This window comes from Hippopotamus amphibius, chromosome 13 (assembly GCF_030028045.1).
Source record: "Hippopotamus amphibius kiboko isolate mHipAmp2 chromosome 13, mHipAmp2.hap2, whole genome shotgun sequence".
Classification (NCBI taxonomy): domain Eukaryota; kingdom Metazoa; phylum Chordata; class Mammalia; order Artiodactyla; family Hippopotamidae; genus Hippopotamus; species Hippopotamus amphibius.
In genome coordinates, this window is record NC_080198.1 from 58,338,749 (window position 1) to 58,353,273 (window position 14,525).

The 14,525-nt window shown below is 36.7% G+C and overlaps 1 protein-coding gene across 1 annotated transcript; it reads right to left on the minus strand.

The window, feature by feature from the left end:
• Positions 1–248: 248 nt before the first annotated feature.
• On the minus strand, positions 249–1,649 carry LOC130835061 (telomeric repeat-binding factor 2-interacting protein 1-like). Its single transcript, XM_057706276.1, has one exon. The coding sequence runs from the start codon at positions 1,647–1,649 to the stop codon at positions 462–464; it is 1,188 nt and encodes a 395-aa protein (XP_057562259.1). The 3' UTR covers positions 249–461.
• Between the last annotated feature and the right edge of the window lie 12,876 nt (positions 1,650–14,525).

A 14,525-nucleotide genomic window follows, 5' to 3' on the forward strand; every position in this document is an offset into this window, starting at 1 on the left:
CAGAGTTTGGGACAGTCCATGTTCAAGGCCTTGTAATTAAATCTTTCCACATTTCTAGATTCTTGATCTGGAATCTATCACAATCTAGAGGAGCTTCTGCCAAAGGATAGGAGGCTCTTTATTCATGCTTTCTAAAAAGACCCATCTAATTTTCCTCCTCTGACTTTGTCAACTAGCTCCTGTAACCAATACAGCAGGGATTCCACTCCAGAAAACATTTAGTACTATGTAAACCAACATCTCTGTTTTCGATTTTCCTTTCATAACTGATATTACCAGGAACAGCTCTAAATATATCCAACTTCTTTTATTTCATCCTCCTACACAACTTTGCTTAGCTACAAAATCTAGGACTGACAGAACAACAACAGCATTGGTCGAAAAATGAGTGTCAGTTCCAATGTAAAAATCTGTGAAGTTCAGTGGTCACAAACCTTTTTTTTTCTTCATTATCTTGCCAATTATTTCTTTCGGAATTCAATCCTCCGAGCTACATTCTGAGCACCAAATTTTTTGACCAATGCATCTCGAGTACTCTCATCACCTTTTTGCAAATCTAAGTCATCCTGTCGGGGCCAAATGGGATACCCATCAGCCCTCTGACCAGACTCTAAAAAGGAAGAAGTAGCCTCCAGCTCACCACTATTTTTTAGGAAGGCCTGTGTAACTGTTGACAGATCCAAGTTAAACTTTTCCATTAACTGTCCGATGATCTTAATGGCAGCTCCCACCTTTGGTGCAGAAACTTCTTCTTCTTCTTCTTCTTCTTCCTCATCAGGCTGTGTTTCTGAGTCTTCCTCAGGTGTGGGTGGATCGTCATCACACATTGTTATATGTATTTCAAAATCAGGGCTCTCGTCCTCCACAATCTCCTCAAACTCCCGGGTGGCTTCTACAAGCATCTTTTTGACTGCTTCTTCATTCTCCTTGATCTCTTCTTTTTCAAATTCTTCTTTAGGGAAGTCTGGAGTTCTCTTATACTGTGGTTCCTCGCCGTCAGCCACCTCGGGGTCGCCCTCTGCTTTCCGCTTGAGCTTCTGGGAGGAGGGACTCACTGGGGCCTCCCCCGACAGGTACTTCTGCTCCTGGCCCCGCAGGCGCTTGAGGTAGCGGTCCTCCATGGACTGCCACGAGTGCTGGGTGAGCGAGCTCTTCTCCATCGCTTTCCACAAGGCGTTGCCGGTGACGGAGCTGGCCGAGCGGGCACGTTCCTTCACGCAGGTCAAGATGGCCACGTCGTTCGCGTCCGCGGAGACGACCCACCCCGCGTGCGGCCGCGGCTCGGGCTCCGCGGCGGCGCCCCCGGCCTTCGTCTCCGGGGCCTCGTCGGCCGCCGGAGCCGGGCCCGGCCGGTAGGCCTCCAGCTCGAGCCTCTCGTTGCGCTCCACGCAGTCCAGGGTGAACTGCGTGGAGATGAAGTCGCCCGAGGCCTCAGCCGCCGCCTCCCCAGGCTGGGCCAGCAGCACGGCCCCGGGCTCCTGCACGCGACACAAGGTGCCGCCGCCGTGCAGGATGAGCGTGGAGAGCCGGCTCTTCCCCGGGCTGGGACGCACGTAGAAGGACACGGAGCTGCCATCCTCCCTCACGAACAGAGTCGAAGAATGGGTAGGCCCATTGGGGTCTTTGCCCAAGTCCATCGCCTCCGCCATAGCTCACAGCGAGCGCCAGAAAAAGTTGCCCCCTTGCGAGCGCCTAGTGCACAATGCCCCCAAGTGAATATTTTAGTGATAGAAAAAAATAAAGAAAAATGAAAAGGAAAAATAAAGCAACACTATGTGAGATATATATATATCTATATTTATATCTAAATGAAACATCAGTAACAGCAGGAGAACTGGAAATCCTATCTAAAAAGTATTATACAATCTAAAAAAACAGAAAAAAATAGATCATATATTTATAAATTGATATAACTTTATAAAATATATACTTCTCAGGATAAAACATGCATAATACAAAAATGAATATTTTTAAATTGTCAAAACTTCCTTAATTGCTTTTCTACACCTTCTGATTACTATGACAGTCTCAATGATAGAAGGATAAGTGGAGTTTATCATCCAAAAGAGAAAAATTTGGCATTTGATTACATTAGATGGAAAATTATAATTTTGTGCATTGGTGTTAATTGCAAATTTTGTGTTTCCTGTTCTAAGCCAGTTCTTAGTGGGGTGAATCTGGATAGTCTGTTAACAATTGTTTGCATTAGGCAGAAATTCAGAGAGGTCACCTGGAAGGAATGTTTATGCAGACAACACTAAATGAGAGAGACTTAAAAAATCTGTAAACTTATTATAAATTCAAAACAATGAAACTGTTTATAGTTAAGTAAATAAATTGTCCTTTTCTCCTTCACATTTCAGAGTGTATTATTTCATCTAGTTCACAACGAAAGCTTCCCATTTTTCTACTCATTTTAACCTGATTTCTGTATAATAATATTAAGAAAAAAATATGTGATTTCCCCCGTCTGCATACAGGGAGAGCTCAGGAACTGAATCCTAAATCATTTAGCTTCATTTTCAGTGTTCTTTTTCAAATGAATGTGTGGAATCCTCCATAATATTTTCAAAGCTGTAGAGCAGAACAAAGGTGACCAACAAAGTTGAATGGTTCTCATCCCACTTATAGAATTAGGCCAAGACACAGATAAGCAACAAATATTCACTCATGATCAGAAAGAGTTGCATATTTAAATACTTTGATTTTTTTTAATTTTATTTATTTATTATTTTTTGGGGGGTACACCAAGTTCAATCATCTGTTTTTATACACATATCCCCGTATTCCCTCCCTTCCTTGACTCTCCCCCCCGAGTCCCCCCCACCCTCCCCGCCCCAGTCCTCTAAGGCATCTTCCATCCTCGAGTTGGACTCCCTTTATTATACAACTTCCCACTGACTATTTTACAGTTGGTAGTATATATATGTCTGTGCTACTCTCTCGCTTCGTCTCAGATTCCCCTTCACCCCAATACTTTGATTTTTGAAACAGCCTGTTGCTTAGTGATGATATTTTGGAAAATTTGCTTTTAAAAAAACACTTTTCAGTTTCAGAAAAAAATAGTTTCAAACTTCTGGTCAAATTATATCACTGGCTCAGTTTACAATTGGTCAGATCAAATAATATATTAAACAATGCACTGTAAGTTAAGCATTTAAAATGGAAATCGATATCTTTCTATTTTACATCAAATAAGAATTATTGACTGCCTTATCTCAAACAGGTCATATAGAAAGCATGTTCACCCTATGAAAGAATCTCTAGTAACATTAATAGCAGTGACTTCTAAGGATATACAACTAAGAATAAACAGAGAAATTGTACCACCAAATTCTCAAGGGTTAGGCATAGTTTTATTATTCTTTTTATATCATTACATATTAAGCAAGATCAGTATAAGAGCAGCATTTTGCTGAAAAATTATGTTAAAACATTAAGGTGACAATATATTGAACAAAATTCTTAAAGATAAGCAAAAAGTAACACATTAGTAATTTTCTTTCATACCCTCGTATTGGTCCTTTAATGGAAAAAAGTGTTTTCTAATTCCTATTTCATTTACCTTGGGGACAAGTACATAATGCAGTCATCAATTTGCTTAGATTCTGAAATACCATTCATTTATGTACATATTTTCTCTATTCAAATTTACTATTCATATTGCTTGTCAATTTGCATATATTAACTCATTATGCATAATTTACCATATTTTGAATATTTTATTAATGAAAGTCCTTTTCTAAGATCTTTATGTGCTCTTAAATTTAAAACACTCAAACATTTAAAAACTTAAAACTCAACAATTCAGTTTTAAAATCTTATTTTTATGAAATGAAATATTAGAAATGTTAACTGTATGCTGTTGCTCTAACTGTTGGGATGGACAATGGGTAGTTATGACAAAGCTCTTCCATTAATAAATGGAATTTTAAAAATAATTAACATTCTCTTTGAATTCATTTGAAGTTAGCATAGACATACCTCTATGTGGCCAATACTTTAGTTGTTCTTCTCCAGTAATTCATGACTACTTTAGCTCATGACTTTTGATCAAGGATAATGACATTTAGAAATTGCTTCATGAACAATGTGGTGCATTGAGACAGAATAAAGTTAACTGATTTTGACAGTTTTATGTTTCATGGGGTCTGTTTCCAGCATTCCAATCTGATTTAATTTTATAAACATTAAAAAATAAAATTTCCAACTCAGACGAATTCCTAGGTGAATAAATGGAAAGTTATTGTATGAAAAAGATGCACACAAAGTAGACTTGTTTTTACAATATGAGAATGAATTATAATTGAGAAAAAATATGCAGGTCTTACTGAGTAGTTCTACTTCAATAGGTAACTAATACATTGGTAGTTCTGTTAAAGTAAAATTATTCTGACACTTGCTAAACCCATAAGAAAAACTTTGTTCAGGACTGTTGTGTGATAGGTGTCAAGATTATCATAAATAGGGGAGAGAGATCAGGTTCAACTCTGAATATAGCAAAGATAGCTGGGGATGTATATCCAAGGAACAGAGTTCGGGCAGGGGGTCACGGGATGGAAAATTATTGAGGAGACCTAAAATGGTGGGATAATTTTGTTGAACTGACTGAACAGGATTCTTGCTGAAGGCAGGCCAGAGTGACCAGATATCAAGGGCAGGGGATGACAAATTTGATCAAATATCATGAGATATCAGATACCAAGAGTGGGTTTAATTTAATTACCTAAACTGACTTAGGAGGCAGGATTCTTGCTGCAGCTGGCTTTAGCAGGCTGAGATATTGCCCAGAGATGAGACCTAGTCAAACAGAGGGCTCAGAGGAGCCTAACTAAAGTTTGGTCAAGAAAGGAATCCCTCACTTCAAAAATTACTTCTTAAATTTATGTTTCAGCCATGAGCATCCTGATTACTGCGTTAGGTGGAAGAGTGGACTGAACAGCATGTATGTTACGAAAGAGAAGAGATTAGGGGAAAATCTCTGAAAAAGTTGAAGGCAACATGAATCTGGCTATAGGATGATAAAATCAAACAGAACTCTTCTGGTTAATGAGTGATTTATAAAAATAGTTCTTAGATTGTTCATTGTGTGTGTTAGGTATGTATAAAATTTACCATGCTCATTTTTCAAAAATAGAGATATACATGAGAAAGCAATTTCTTTTCATTCTTATGAAAAACTGTGTTTATGAACTGTTACCCAATAATCTCTGACTCTCTCACTGAACTGTATTTTAATTAACTAATGAAATTAAGTCTGGAATATATATGCCACAGTGTGTGAATTAGTGAATGTAAATATCAGACATTAAAATTAAAATGGCCATTTAGATTTTCATAAAAAAGGATAATATTTCCAACTACATATCTTTCTTAAATCTGACTCATATCAACTTACAGTATTCCAAATAGTTATTAAACTGATTTACTTGAACAAATATAGACAGTCTTATCCTGGTGTTTTTACCTATTTTATTATAGGTAAAGTTTGGGGAAACATTTAGTTCTTTTGATTGAAGCTGGGTTTTTGGCTCAGTAACATGTGTAATAATGGGTCAATAATATGAATATTTCTACCATGGATGGAAAATACTCTGAATTATTTAGACAGATTTCCACTGCCAGTAACATTTGCCTGTGTAATATGGGCTAATATTAAAATCTGTTTTTCCATTTAGCAAAATTTGGCAAATAATGAATTTTCGAATGGTTCAGATACAGTGTTATCAAGGTCAGCGTTTCCCTTTTCTTCTGACCTTTCTCCCATGCCTCAAGACATCAGCTGTTACTTCCTTTTTCCCATCCATAGTCAAGGCAAAATAGATAGACTAGCACATTTGTGGTTTTTTACAGAAACCTCTACAGAGATTTCCACCTATACCTCAATATAGTAGACGGTTCACATTGCCAAACCTTCATGGACGAAGGCTGGGAAATTAAGGAAAATAATCATCATGAGTACATGAGAACAAACATAATTCTGGGCTTAGGCTCACTGACCAAACTGAGGTTCTATAAGTAGCAAATTAGAGGAGAATTTATACTGGGCTGGCAAAAATCCATGTCTATCTGCCTTTATGCATATAACTAAAATATATATTACTAATCATGATAAATTGGCTATTTCAAAAATGTATCCAATGATTAATGACTACAGCTTAAAATGTATTCATTAACTGTTGATATACCTTGGCATACTTGGATGCATCTTTTACTGACTGATAGTGTGGACAGAAGGGAAATCTAAAATTTTAGAAAAATCAAAATAAAGGCCAAAACAGTATAGATTCAAGTAAAAAGAAGTGGCAACAAAATTTTCTGCTCCTATAGTAAATCCCAGAAAAAAAGTGAAACATACACCACAATTGTTGAGTATTGAATAAAATAAATGGTAACCAATGTGAGTTAATGAAAAAAATTGTACATATTAATATTGAAAGATAAAACATAAGGCAAAAATTAGTGATAATGGGAATAATAATACCAACAAACATAACAGATTGTATCTTAAAGCCCACGTTTTCCAAATTCAAATTGGCAGCTCCCAGAGATCCTGGAAGAGGATGGAAGTTTAGTAGGATGATCACATTTTAAGCTATGCAGCCAGATAGTAGAGTGTCATATCTCAGCACCACGGTCAAATGACTTTCATCTTGTTCATGTTACTGTTGGCTTTAGTGTTGGCAGGTACCTCAGTTCTGCTGGCTTTCTAATTCTGGGTGAAGGAACATTCTTGTCCCACCGCCTCACTTATCCATTCCATCGAGAAGGAACATTTTAGCCAGCTGATGGCTCAGAGCACAGCAACTATTTTCTCCTTCACTTTTGAACATGATTAACCACATGTATGTACATGTTTCTTTATTTCATTCCTCAATTTTGACTCAGGGAGTACAGCACTCAGTGACTCCTCTCACACACCGCATCTAGTCCACCAACACTTACCTTTGAGATCTATCCCATGACTGTTACTACCAGCCACCTCCAGCAACCATCAGGACACTTGGATCATTATAAAATTCTCCTTGTTTCTCACCCTGTTTCCTAGAAGCCGTTTTCCATCCAGTAGTCAGAGTGATCTTATTAAAACATAGATCAGGTCACATCACACTTTTGCTGAGAGCTTTCTGAGAACTCCCCTTCTCAGAGTAAAACCTAAAACCCTGCCACTGCCTCTGAACCTTCACATTGTCAGGTCCTCCATGAACCCGGCCCCTCAGTCTTTCTCTTCTGCTCTGGTCATCTCCCTAATTGCTCTGGTCATTTTCCCCTCAGTATCTTTCTGATATTCCTTGAAAACACCAAGCTTCTCCCAGGTTAGAAACTTCACTTGGCCCTTGCATCTGCAGAAGAGCAAGGCCTATAAATAGGCACTGAGCCCTCACTTGCCTCTGGGCCTGTCCGGCTGACACCTTTTCAGAGGAAACCTCCCTGACCACTTGCTCACCAGCACTCTTAACCTGCCTTCAGGTTTCTCCCTAGAACTTAGCAGCATCTTAAATCCTGTATTTTTCTTTCCCTTTTAAAAACACTTTCTTCCTCAAGAAGAAAGAATGCAAACTCTTTAGTCAAGAACCTGTATTTTTCTTTTTACTTACTTCAGCACAGAGACACAATTCTGGCCTATAGATTAGATGATTAATAAATATTTGTTGAATAATCTTGTACAAATTCCCCCTTAGTTTGTAAACTGCTGATTCATTTTGCTCGGAAGTCAATGACAAAATAAAAGAGGTGTACTTCTATCTTTTAATTCCTTACTCAGAGCAAATATTTATTGCCAATTGCATCTGTGCCCTGCAGACTGCTGAGCTTTTAAATCCATGAGCTCTATTTATCTTTTGAAATAGATAGTCACTGTATCATTCAGAGTATATCCACTAAAACTGAAACGAGTGTAGGTCTTACAACAATCTGATTTTAATACAGAGAAAAAGTTATGAAGGTGGTTAAAAGAGCTGAGAAACAAAAAAACAGGTAGTGATAAAACCCAATAACAAGCACCAGCAGGGAATCAACCCTTCCTCAGGGGATGGAGAGACAATGGTCAAGATAAGCAGTCATTTCATGATAGAAAAGCTGCCTAGTGAAAGGAGGGGCCAGGGAGAAAGCTTGATCTCTGACAGAGATATCATTAGTAGCAAAGAAAAGCAAACAAGCAAGCACACCAAAGCAAAAAAAAACCAGGAGAATTGGCCCACCTCCTCACTCATTCCTGCCCTCCATCTTCTGCTTTTTGCCTTCCATTGTCATTTTACAGAGTAGACGTTTAATCCAGAGAGGTGAAAGAATTTGTGAAGACCCTACAGCTTTTTAAGGACTGAACTGGGGTTGGAAGTTAAGACACTCAGACTCCAAATCCCTCAGTCGTTGCTAACAATGATACTTAAAAAAAAATTATTGGTTTTCTCTAAAGAGGCACAGTGTATTGATATCGCCAAATATGTATATATTTGTAGTGTGTATGTGTGATGAATCTACATACATTAAAGCAAGCAGTTAAATTCCCCAAGAGAGAAAAAAGAAACAACTTTCCAGTGAGGGCTGGTAATATCCACCGAAGCACATTTTCAAGCACCGAAGTGATCTTAACTACCTATTAAGGCAGACCGTAACAGCCCATAACATGCTGTCAGGCAAACAGCAGGCACTCAATAAGTGTCTTTTGATTGTTATTATGCCTTCGAGGGTATTACAGTTCCAAAACTTTTCTGTACATCTGAGATTGAACAAGGTTTGTGATAGTGATGATTGTCCCTAAAATTCATATAGAGACATTGAATTTTTAGTGTGAATAACCCAGATAGTTCACTTCCTTTACCCTCTGTAACATTTACTTAATTCAGACTTTGTGTTCTCGCTGAACTCTTCTGTTACATTTTTGAAAGGTTTATTTGCCCTACAGGTTAACTGTGGAAAGTTTTATTCAACATTAAAAGAAGGACTTTCCTCATTCCCTTATTTCTACGTGAACATTTATTACAAATATATGAATTACTTAAGTGACTGTTTATCTGATTCACAAAATGACTTGAGAAAAAATTAAAGTTATGTGGTCTGCTTTCTATACACATAATCCACACTACTAAGTAATTTATAAAAATCCATAAAATAGGAAATTAACTTAAAGGTCACTAGGCTCTCAGTAGAATAAATGACCTTTGATGCTAGAACTCACTGGTGTTTTCTTTTTTTCAGATTTTGCATAATATATTACGCATCACTTCTCTCAAGATATTTCTTGTAAAAATTAAAGCAAAACTCACAGAATGAAGCATTATAAAATATGTAAAAATTTTAAGGCTTTTGTAATTGGATGGATACCTAAAGCCTATACTGGAAATAGAATTAGAAGATAAAAGGACATTTATCTTAAAATAATAGTAGGTTTTCTGCTATTTAAAACAGGAAGAGATAGAGAGTCTTAGAAAAAGAATGATAAAGTGAAATCACAGTAAAAATAATCTTTTCTGATCAAATAACAGAACAGGATAAAAAAATCTTTTTAATAATGTACTTATCTTGGATTTGAAAAAAACCATCACCATATATAAAAGGCCAATTTCATGTCAAGAGCTATCCTGGCTTTGGTCTAAGTTAAAATTCTGAGGAAGGATTTTTTTTTTTTTTTGAAGAGATTCTGCTGAGGTAACATTTTATATTAATCCTTTTTTAATATACCAAATACAAAATTTAGAGGCAAAGTGTATGATAGGCGTTTCTCTATCTGCCATGCTTCTAAAAGCTGTTATCTTTATCTCATAACATCTGGCTGGTCTGTGGTGGTCACTAAATGCCTGCTAGGATCTGGAATCATTTCCTGATGTCAGATTGGCTCCTTATCACTTCAAATTATTTCTGCACAATATCATAATTTTGAGGGCTATATTTCTTATGTTTCAAGCATTTAAAAGACAAATTTTGATGCTGTTTATTCACAACTAAGTATGTACTCATTCAAATATCAATTCATTGCACATTTATTGGATACATATCACATGCCAGATATTTTTCTGGGCCCTGAGCATAAAGCAGGGTATAAAATAGACAAGTCTTTGTCTTCATGGAGCAGACAATAGATACCTCCTTTGCCAAGTGCTGAAATATGCTGTGAGAAAAATAAAATCTGAATAGTGGCTAGGGGCTGCACTGGTGGTGCGGAAGAGCTGAGAAGAGGAATTACTTTCTATATAAAGAAGGCAGAAAAGTTTTTTAAGATTCGGTGATATTTTACGAGGGTAAGTCAAAAATTATCCGCATTCCAGATATATTAAAACCTCTGTTGGCCACACTGTCTTATCAGTGCTTTCTGTTCAAGACTACTGTCTCCCCAGTTACTACTGTTCAGGTGTGAACCTGTTACATCAGTTCATTTGTAACTGCAGTGTAAGCAAAAATGGATGCCCCACTTGTGATATGCACAAAAGAAGGAGAGCGTGCAGTGATTTGTTTTTTGTGGTTTGAGGGTGTACCTGGTGCTGTTATTTATCGAAGACTTTGTGTGCAGTATGGAGAAAGTGTTTTGTCATGAAGAAGTGTGTATGAATGGATAGAGAAGTTCACGGAAGTTCACACAAGTGTTAGCCATCAAGAAGGAGCCGGACACCTGTCCATATCCACATCTGATGACAACATTGAGCATACATGTGAAATGATTTTGTGGAATAGAAGAGTGACAGTGGATTATGTGGCAAATCATTTGCACACCAACCATGGCTCTGCCTATGAAATAATCCATGACAAACTTAGGTTTCAAAAAGTTTGCTGAAGCCTAAACTTTGGATTAAGCACAGAGGACTGCTATCCAAGGGCATTGTGATCTTGCACGACAATGCATGTGTGCACACTTCTGCCCACACTGTCAACAGTCTGCAAAAACTTTGTTTTGAGGTGTTAAAGCATCCTCCCTATAGGCCTGATCTTGCTCCATTAGACTTTCACCTGTTTGGTCCCCTGAAAGTGGCCCTACAAGCACAAAGAGTCACTTCTGATGAAGACATGAAGACAACAGTGCATTTGTGGCTCGCAGCTCAGCCTAAAACACTTTTTAATGAGGGAATATGAAAGCTTGTTGACAGATGGACAAAGTGTATTGAAAAGCAAGGTGATCATGCCGAAAAATGATGTCTTTGTCTTTTCTAAAAGTTAATTAAAATAAATTCTACAGCCAGAGTGCAGATAATTTTTGACTCACCCTTGAAATAGAGAATATAAATGAGCTCAAAACCATGTCTGAAAAGAATGCTCAATTATTCAAAACAGTAAATGCTTAGGCTATGGGGAGAAGTGTTCTTTATGTATGAAACAAAAAACAGGACCTATGTATGACTAGAGAGGTATGATCAAGATGGAGGGTCTGAAGAGACAAAGACAGGACAGAGGACCTGTTAATTTAGGAACTTATAACCCTTATTAAGGGGTTCTATTTCAGTTTAAGTGAAATGTGAAAAAAAAAAGAGGGAGGATTTGGACCAGAGGAACAACTTGGCTTACATGTAGAAAATATCACCTTGAGAGCTACATGTGGTACAGGCTATAAATATGGAAGCAGATATGGAGGCTGTTAAAATTATCCAGTCAAGAATAATGCTGTCTTGGACCAGTAGTAAGGCTGCCATACTGTTGCAGATGAGAACTGGACAATTATCTTGATATATTTTAAGGCTAAGCTAAGCAAATAATCTGATGGATTGCTATGCAGTGTGAGAGACTAAGAAAAGACAAGATTGGCTCCTTGATTTTTTAATAAAGCAAAAAGAAGGAAGAGGTTTCCATTTATTGAGATAGCAACAACTGTGGGTTGTCTTAACATAATTTTAAGGTGTGGGGCTTATGTGGAGATTACAGCTTGGCTTTGGATTTGGAGATGTACTTTGACACTGATGTGAAGAGGAGTAGCAATTGATGGTTGATAGCATCTGCTTGTTGTTCAGTGTGTAATTCCAGGCTGTATACAAAAATTTGTGATTATCCAGTGTAGAGGAATCATTTTTAAAGACATGTAACTGAATGAGACCATCTATTAAGTGAATAAATATAAAGGAGATAAAATATCTAAATATTGAACCTAACATACCCTGATGTTTAAAGAGGAAGGAACTGATGATGAAATAACAGAGTGAGGTTTCAGAAGACAATTGAAGAAAATGTTTTAAGAAATAAGCAAAGATCATCAGTTTAAAATGTGGCTTGGGACTTCCCTGGTGGTCCAGTGGTTAAGACTCTGTGCTCCCAAAGCGGGGGACCTGGGTTCAATCCCTGGTCAGGAAACTAGATCCTGCATGCCACAACTAGAAGAATCCTGCATGCCACAACTGAAAAAAAAAAAGATCCCATATGCTACAAACTAAGTCCAGGCACAGTCAAATAAATAATTTTTTAACAAATAAAATAAAAATAAAATGTGCCTTGATAGGTGGATTTGGACAGAACCTGAGAATTCAGTATAGTATTTGCCAAAGTAGAGATATGTTTCATTTAAGTTATGAAAATTAATGCTTACCTCAAATGTGCTTGAAACATTATGAGAGAGAGTGGAGTTAATAAGGGTAGTAAAGAAATGCAACTGTAGTTGGCAAAGGATGGGGTATTGAAAGGATTTTTTAAATTTTTGTGTTTATAATGGGAGATATTATGGCAAGTTTTTATGCTGCTTGTGATCATTTAGGACAGAAAGAAAATTGATTTCGTTGGAGGAAGAAAGAATAGCTGATGAAGTGTGAGAATTTGAAATAAGATGACACTGATTAACAATTCATGCAGGAGAGAAGGTGGATTATATGCATGTAGATTGAGGTGGATTAGGAAATATTATAATGGGAAAATGTAGTTCTGTTATGATTGTCTCAATATTCTCAGTAAATAAGAGAAATTATTGTTAGGTCATTGTCCATACTAGGTATCAGCCATTATTTTTTGATATTTGGCATTTTTTGGATATAATGCCTTGACAAAGCAAAATACATGAATACTAGAAATTCTTGTGCTAAACTGGTTGTTTGAGGGGGATGGAGAACGAATGTGTTAAACTGCATTTCACATAATGGAACCTCATAATGCTCCTCGCATCATTGTAGAGAAACTATCAATGGCATATTGCTCATTATGTGGTGTTTCCTCGTGTGCTTTACTAGCTTTGAAAGTGTGATGTTCATTGCCTCTGCCAAAATTATTTTAGACAGTTCCCCAATTCCTGGAGTGAAGACGTCTCACATAGAATAATTCCCTTTATTTCTATGAGGCATCTCTGGAGAGATCATTCAGAGAAAGATAAATTAATAGCATCCTGGACCTCCAAAGATAAGCAAATAAATCCTAAAAATCCCTGTGACACACAGCCTATGGATTCCTCCTCACAATGAGAGCTTTTCCCCTTTCTAATATTTAACCTGCTTTATTCATTGTTAAATAACACTCCACACATTTCTCTGGAAGTGTAGAGAGAAGAGTTAGTGAACCCATGGAATTGCTGGATTATATGGTAATTCTGTTCTTAATTTTTGGAGGAACCTCCATACTGTTTTCCACAATGGCTATACTAAGTTACATTTCCACCAACAGTGTGCAAGTGTTTCTTTTTCTCCAAATCATAGCCAACACTTTGCTATCTCGTTTTTTGAAGATAGCTGTTCTAAGTAGTCCAAAGTGATACCTCATTGTGGCTTTGATTTGTGTTTCCCTGATGAATAGTAACGTTGAACAACTTCTTCCATATAACACATCCAACTTAACAGCAAAAGCAAAAACCAAATTAAAAAAAGAACCCAAATCACCTATTTCAAAAATAGGCAATGGACCTGAATACATAATTTTCCAAAGTACTCAGTTTTATTAGACATCATTATCAAACTATCTCAATGTATTTGATGAAGGAAAATGTATATAGTGCTAAACTAGTCATCCTGTTAGAAGGCATATAATTTTACTTATTTATTTTGAAATAGGAAGTAGGATTGTTAAGTATTCTATTAAATAAAACCAAAAATATAACTTTTATTTATAATAAATAATTCATGATTTGAAGTATTTGAAATATTTTTGGATAAAAATGTTTACTGAAAGGACATTGTAAATCTGAAAGATACTATATAACACTTTCTATGCATAGTTTTACTGTAGTCTGAAAATTTGTGTCAGTTCATGTGACATACACTTAACATAATAGAATCACTAACTTATACTGCTTCACTCCTTCAAAGGTATTTTTTTTCTAGCTAATAGCTTCTGAGAAAAGAATTAAAAGCAGTTGAAAGCATTGCTTATGTTTAAATATGTAGAGAGAGCAAGTTTAAACATTTAATGCTTATTGCCCACCTCTCCACTACCTTTGTAGGAATTTCTCCTTCAGAGAAAAATGTGATTTGACAATAGAAAATAAAAGAGATTAGGCTGTAAAATATTGTCAACACTCCCACTGCTCCACTCTGCAATTTTTTAAAATTCAGAATATTCTCAAACTCTTCAGAAACTTAGTTTCTGATGCTAGGATTCACTCTTAATTTAATAAAGAAAAATAATATAGTATA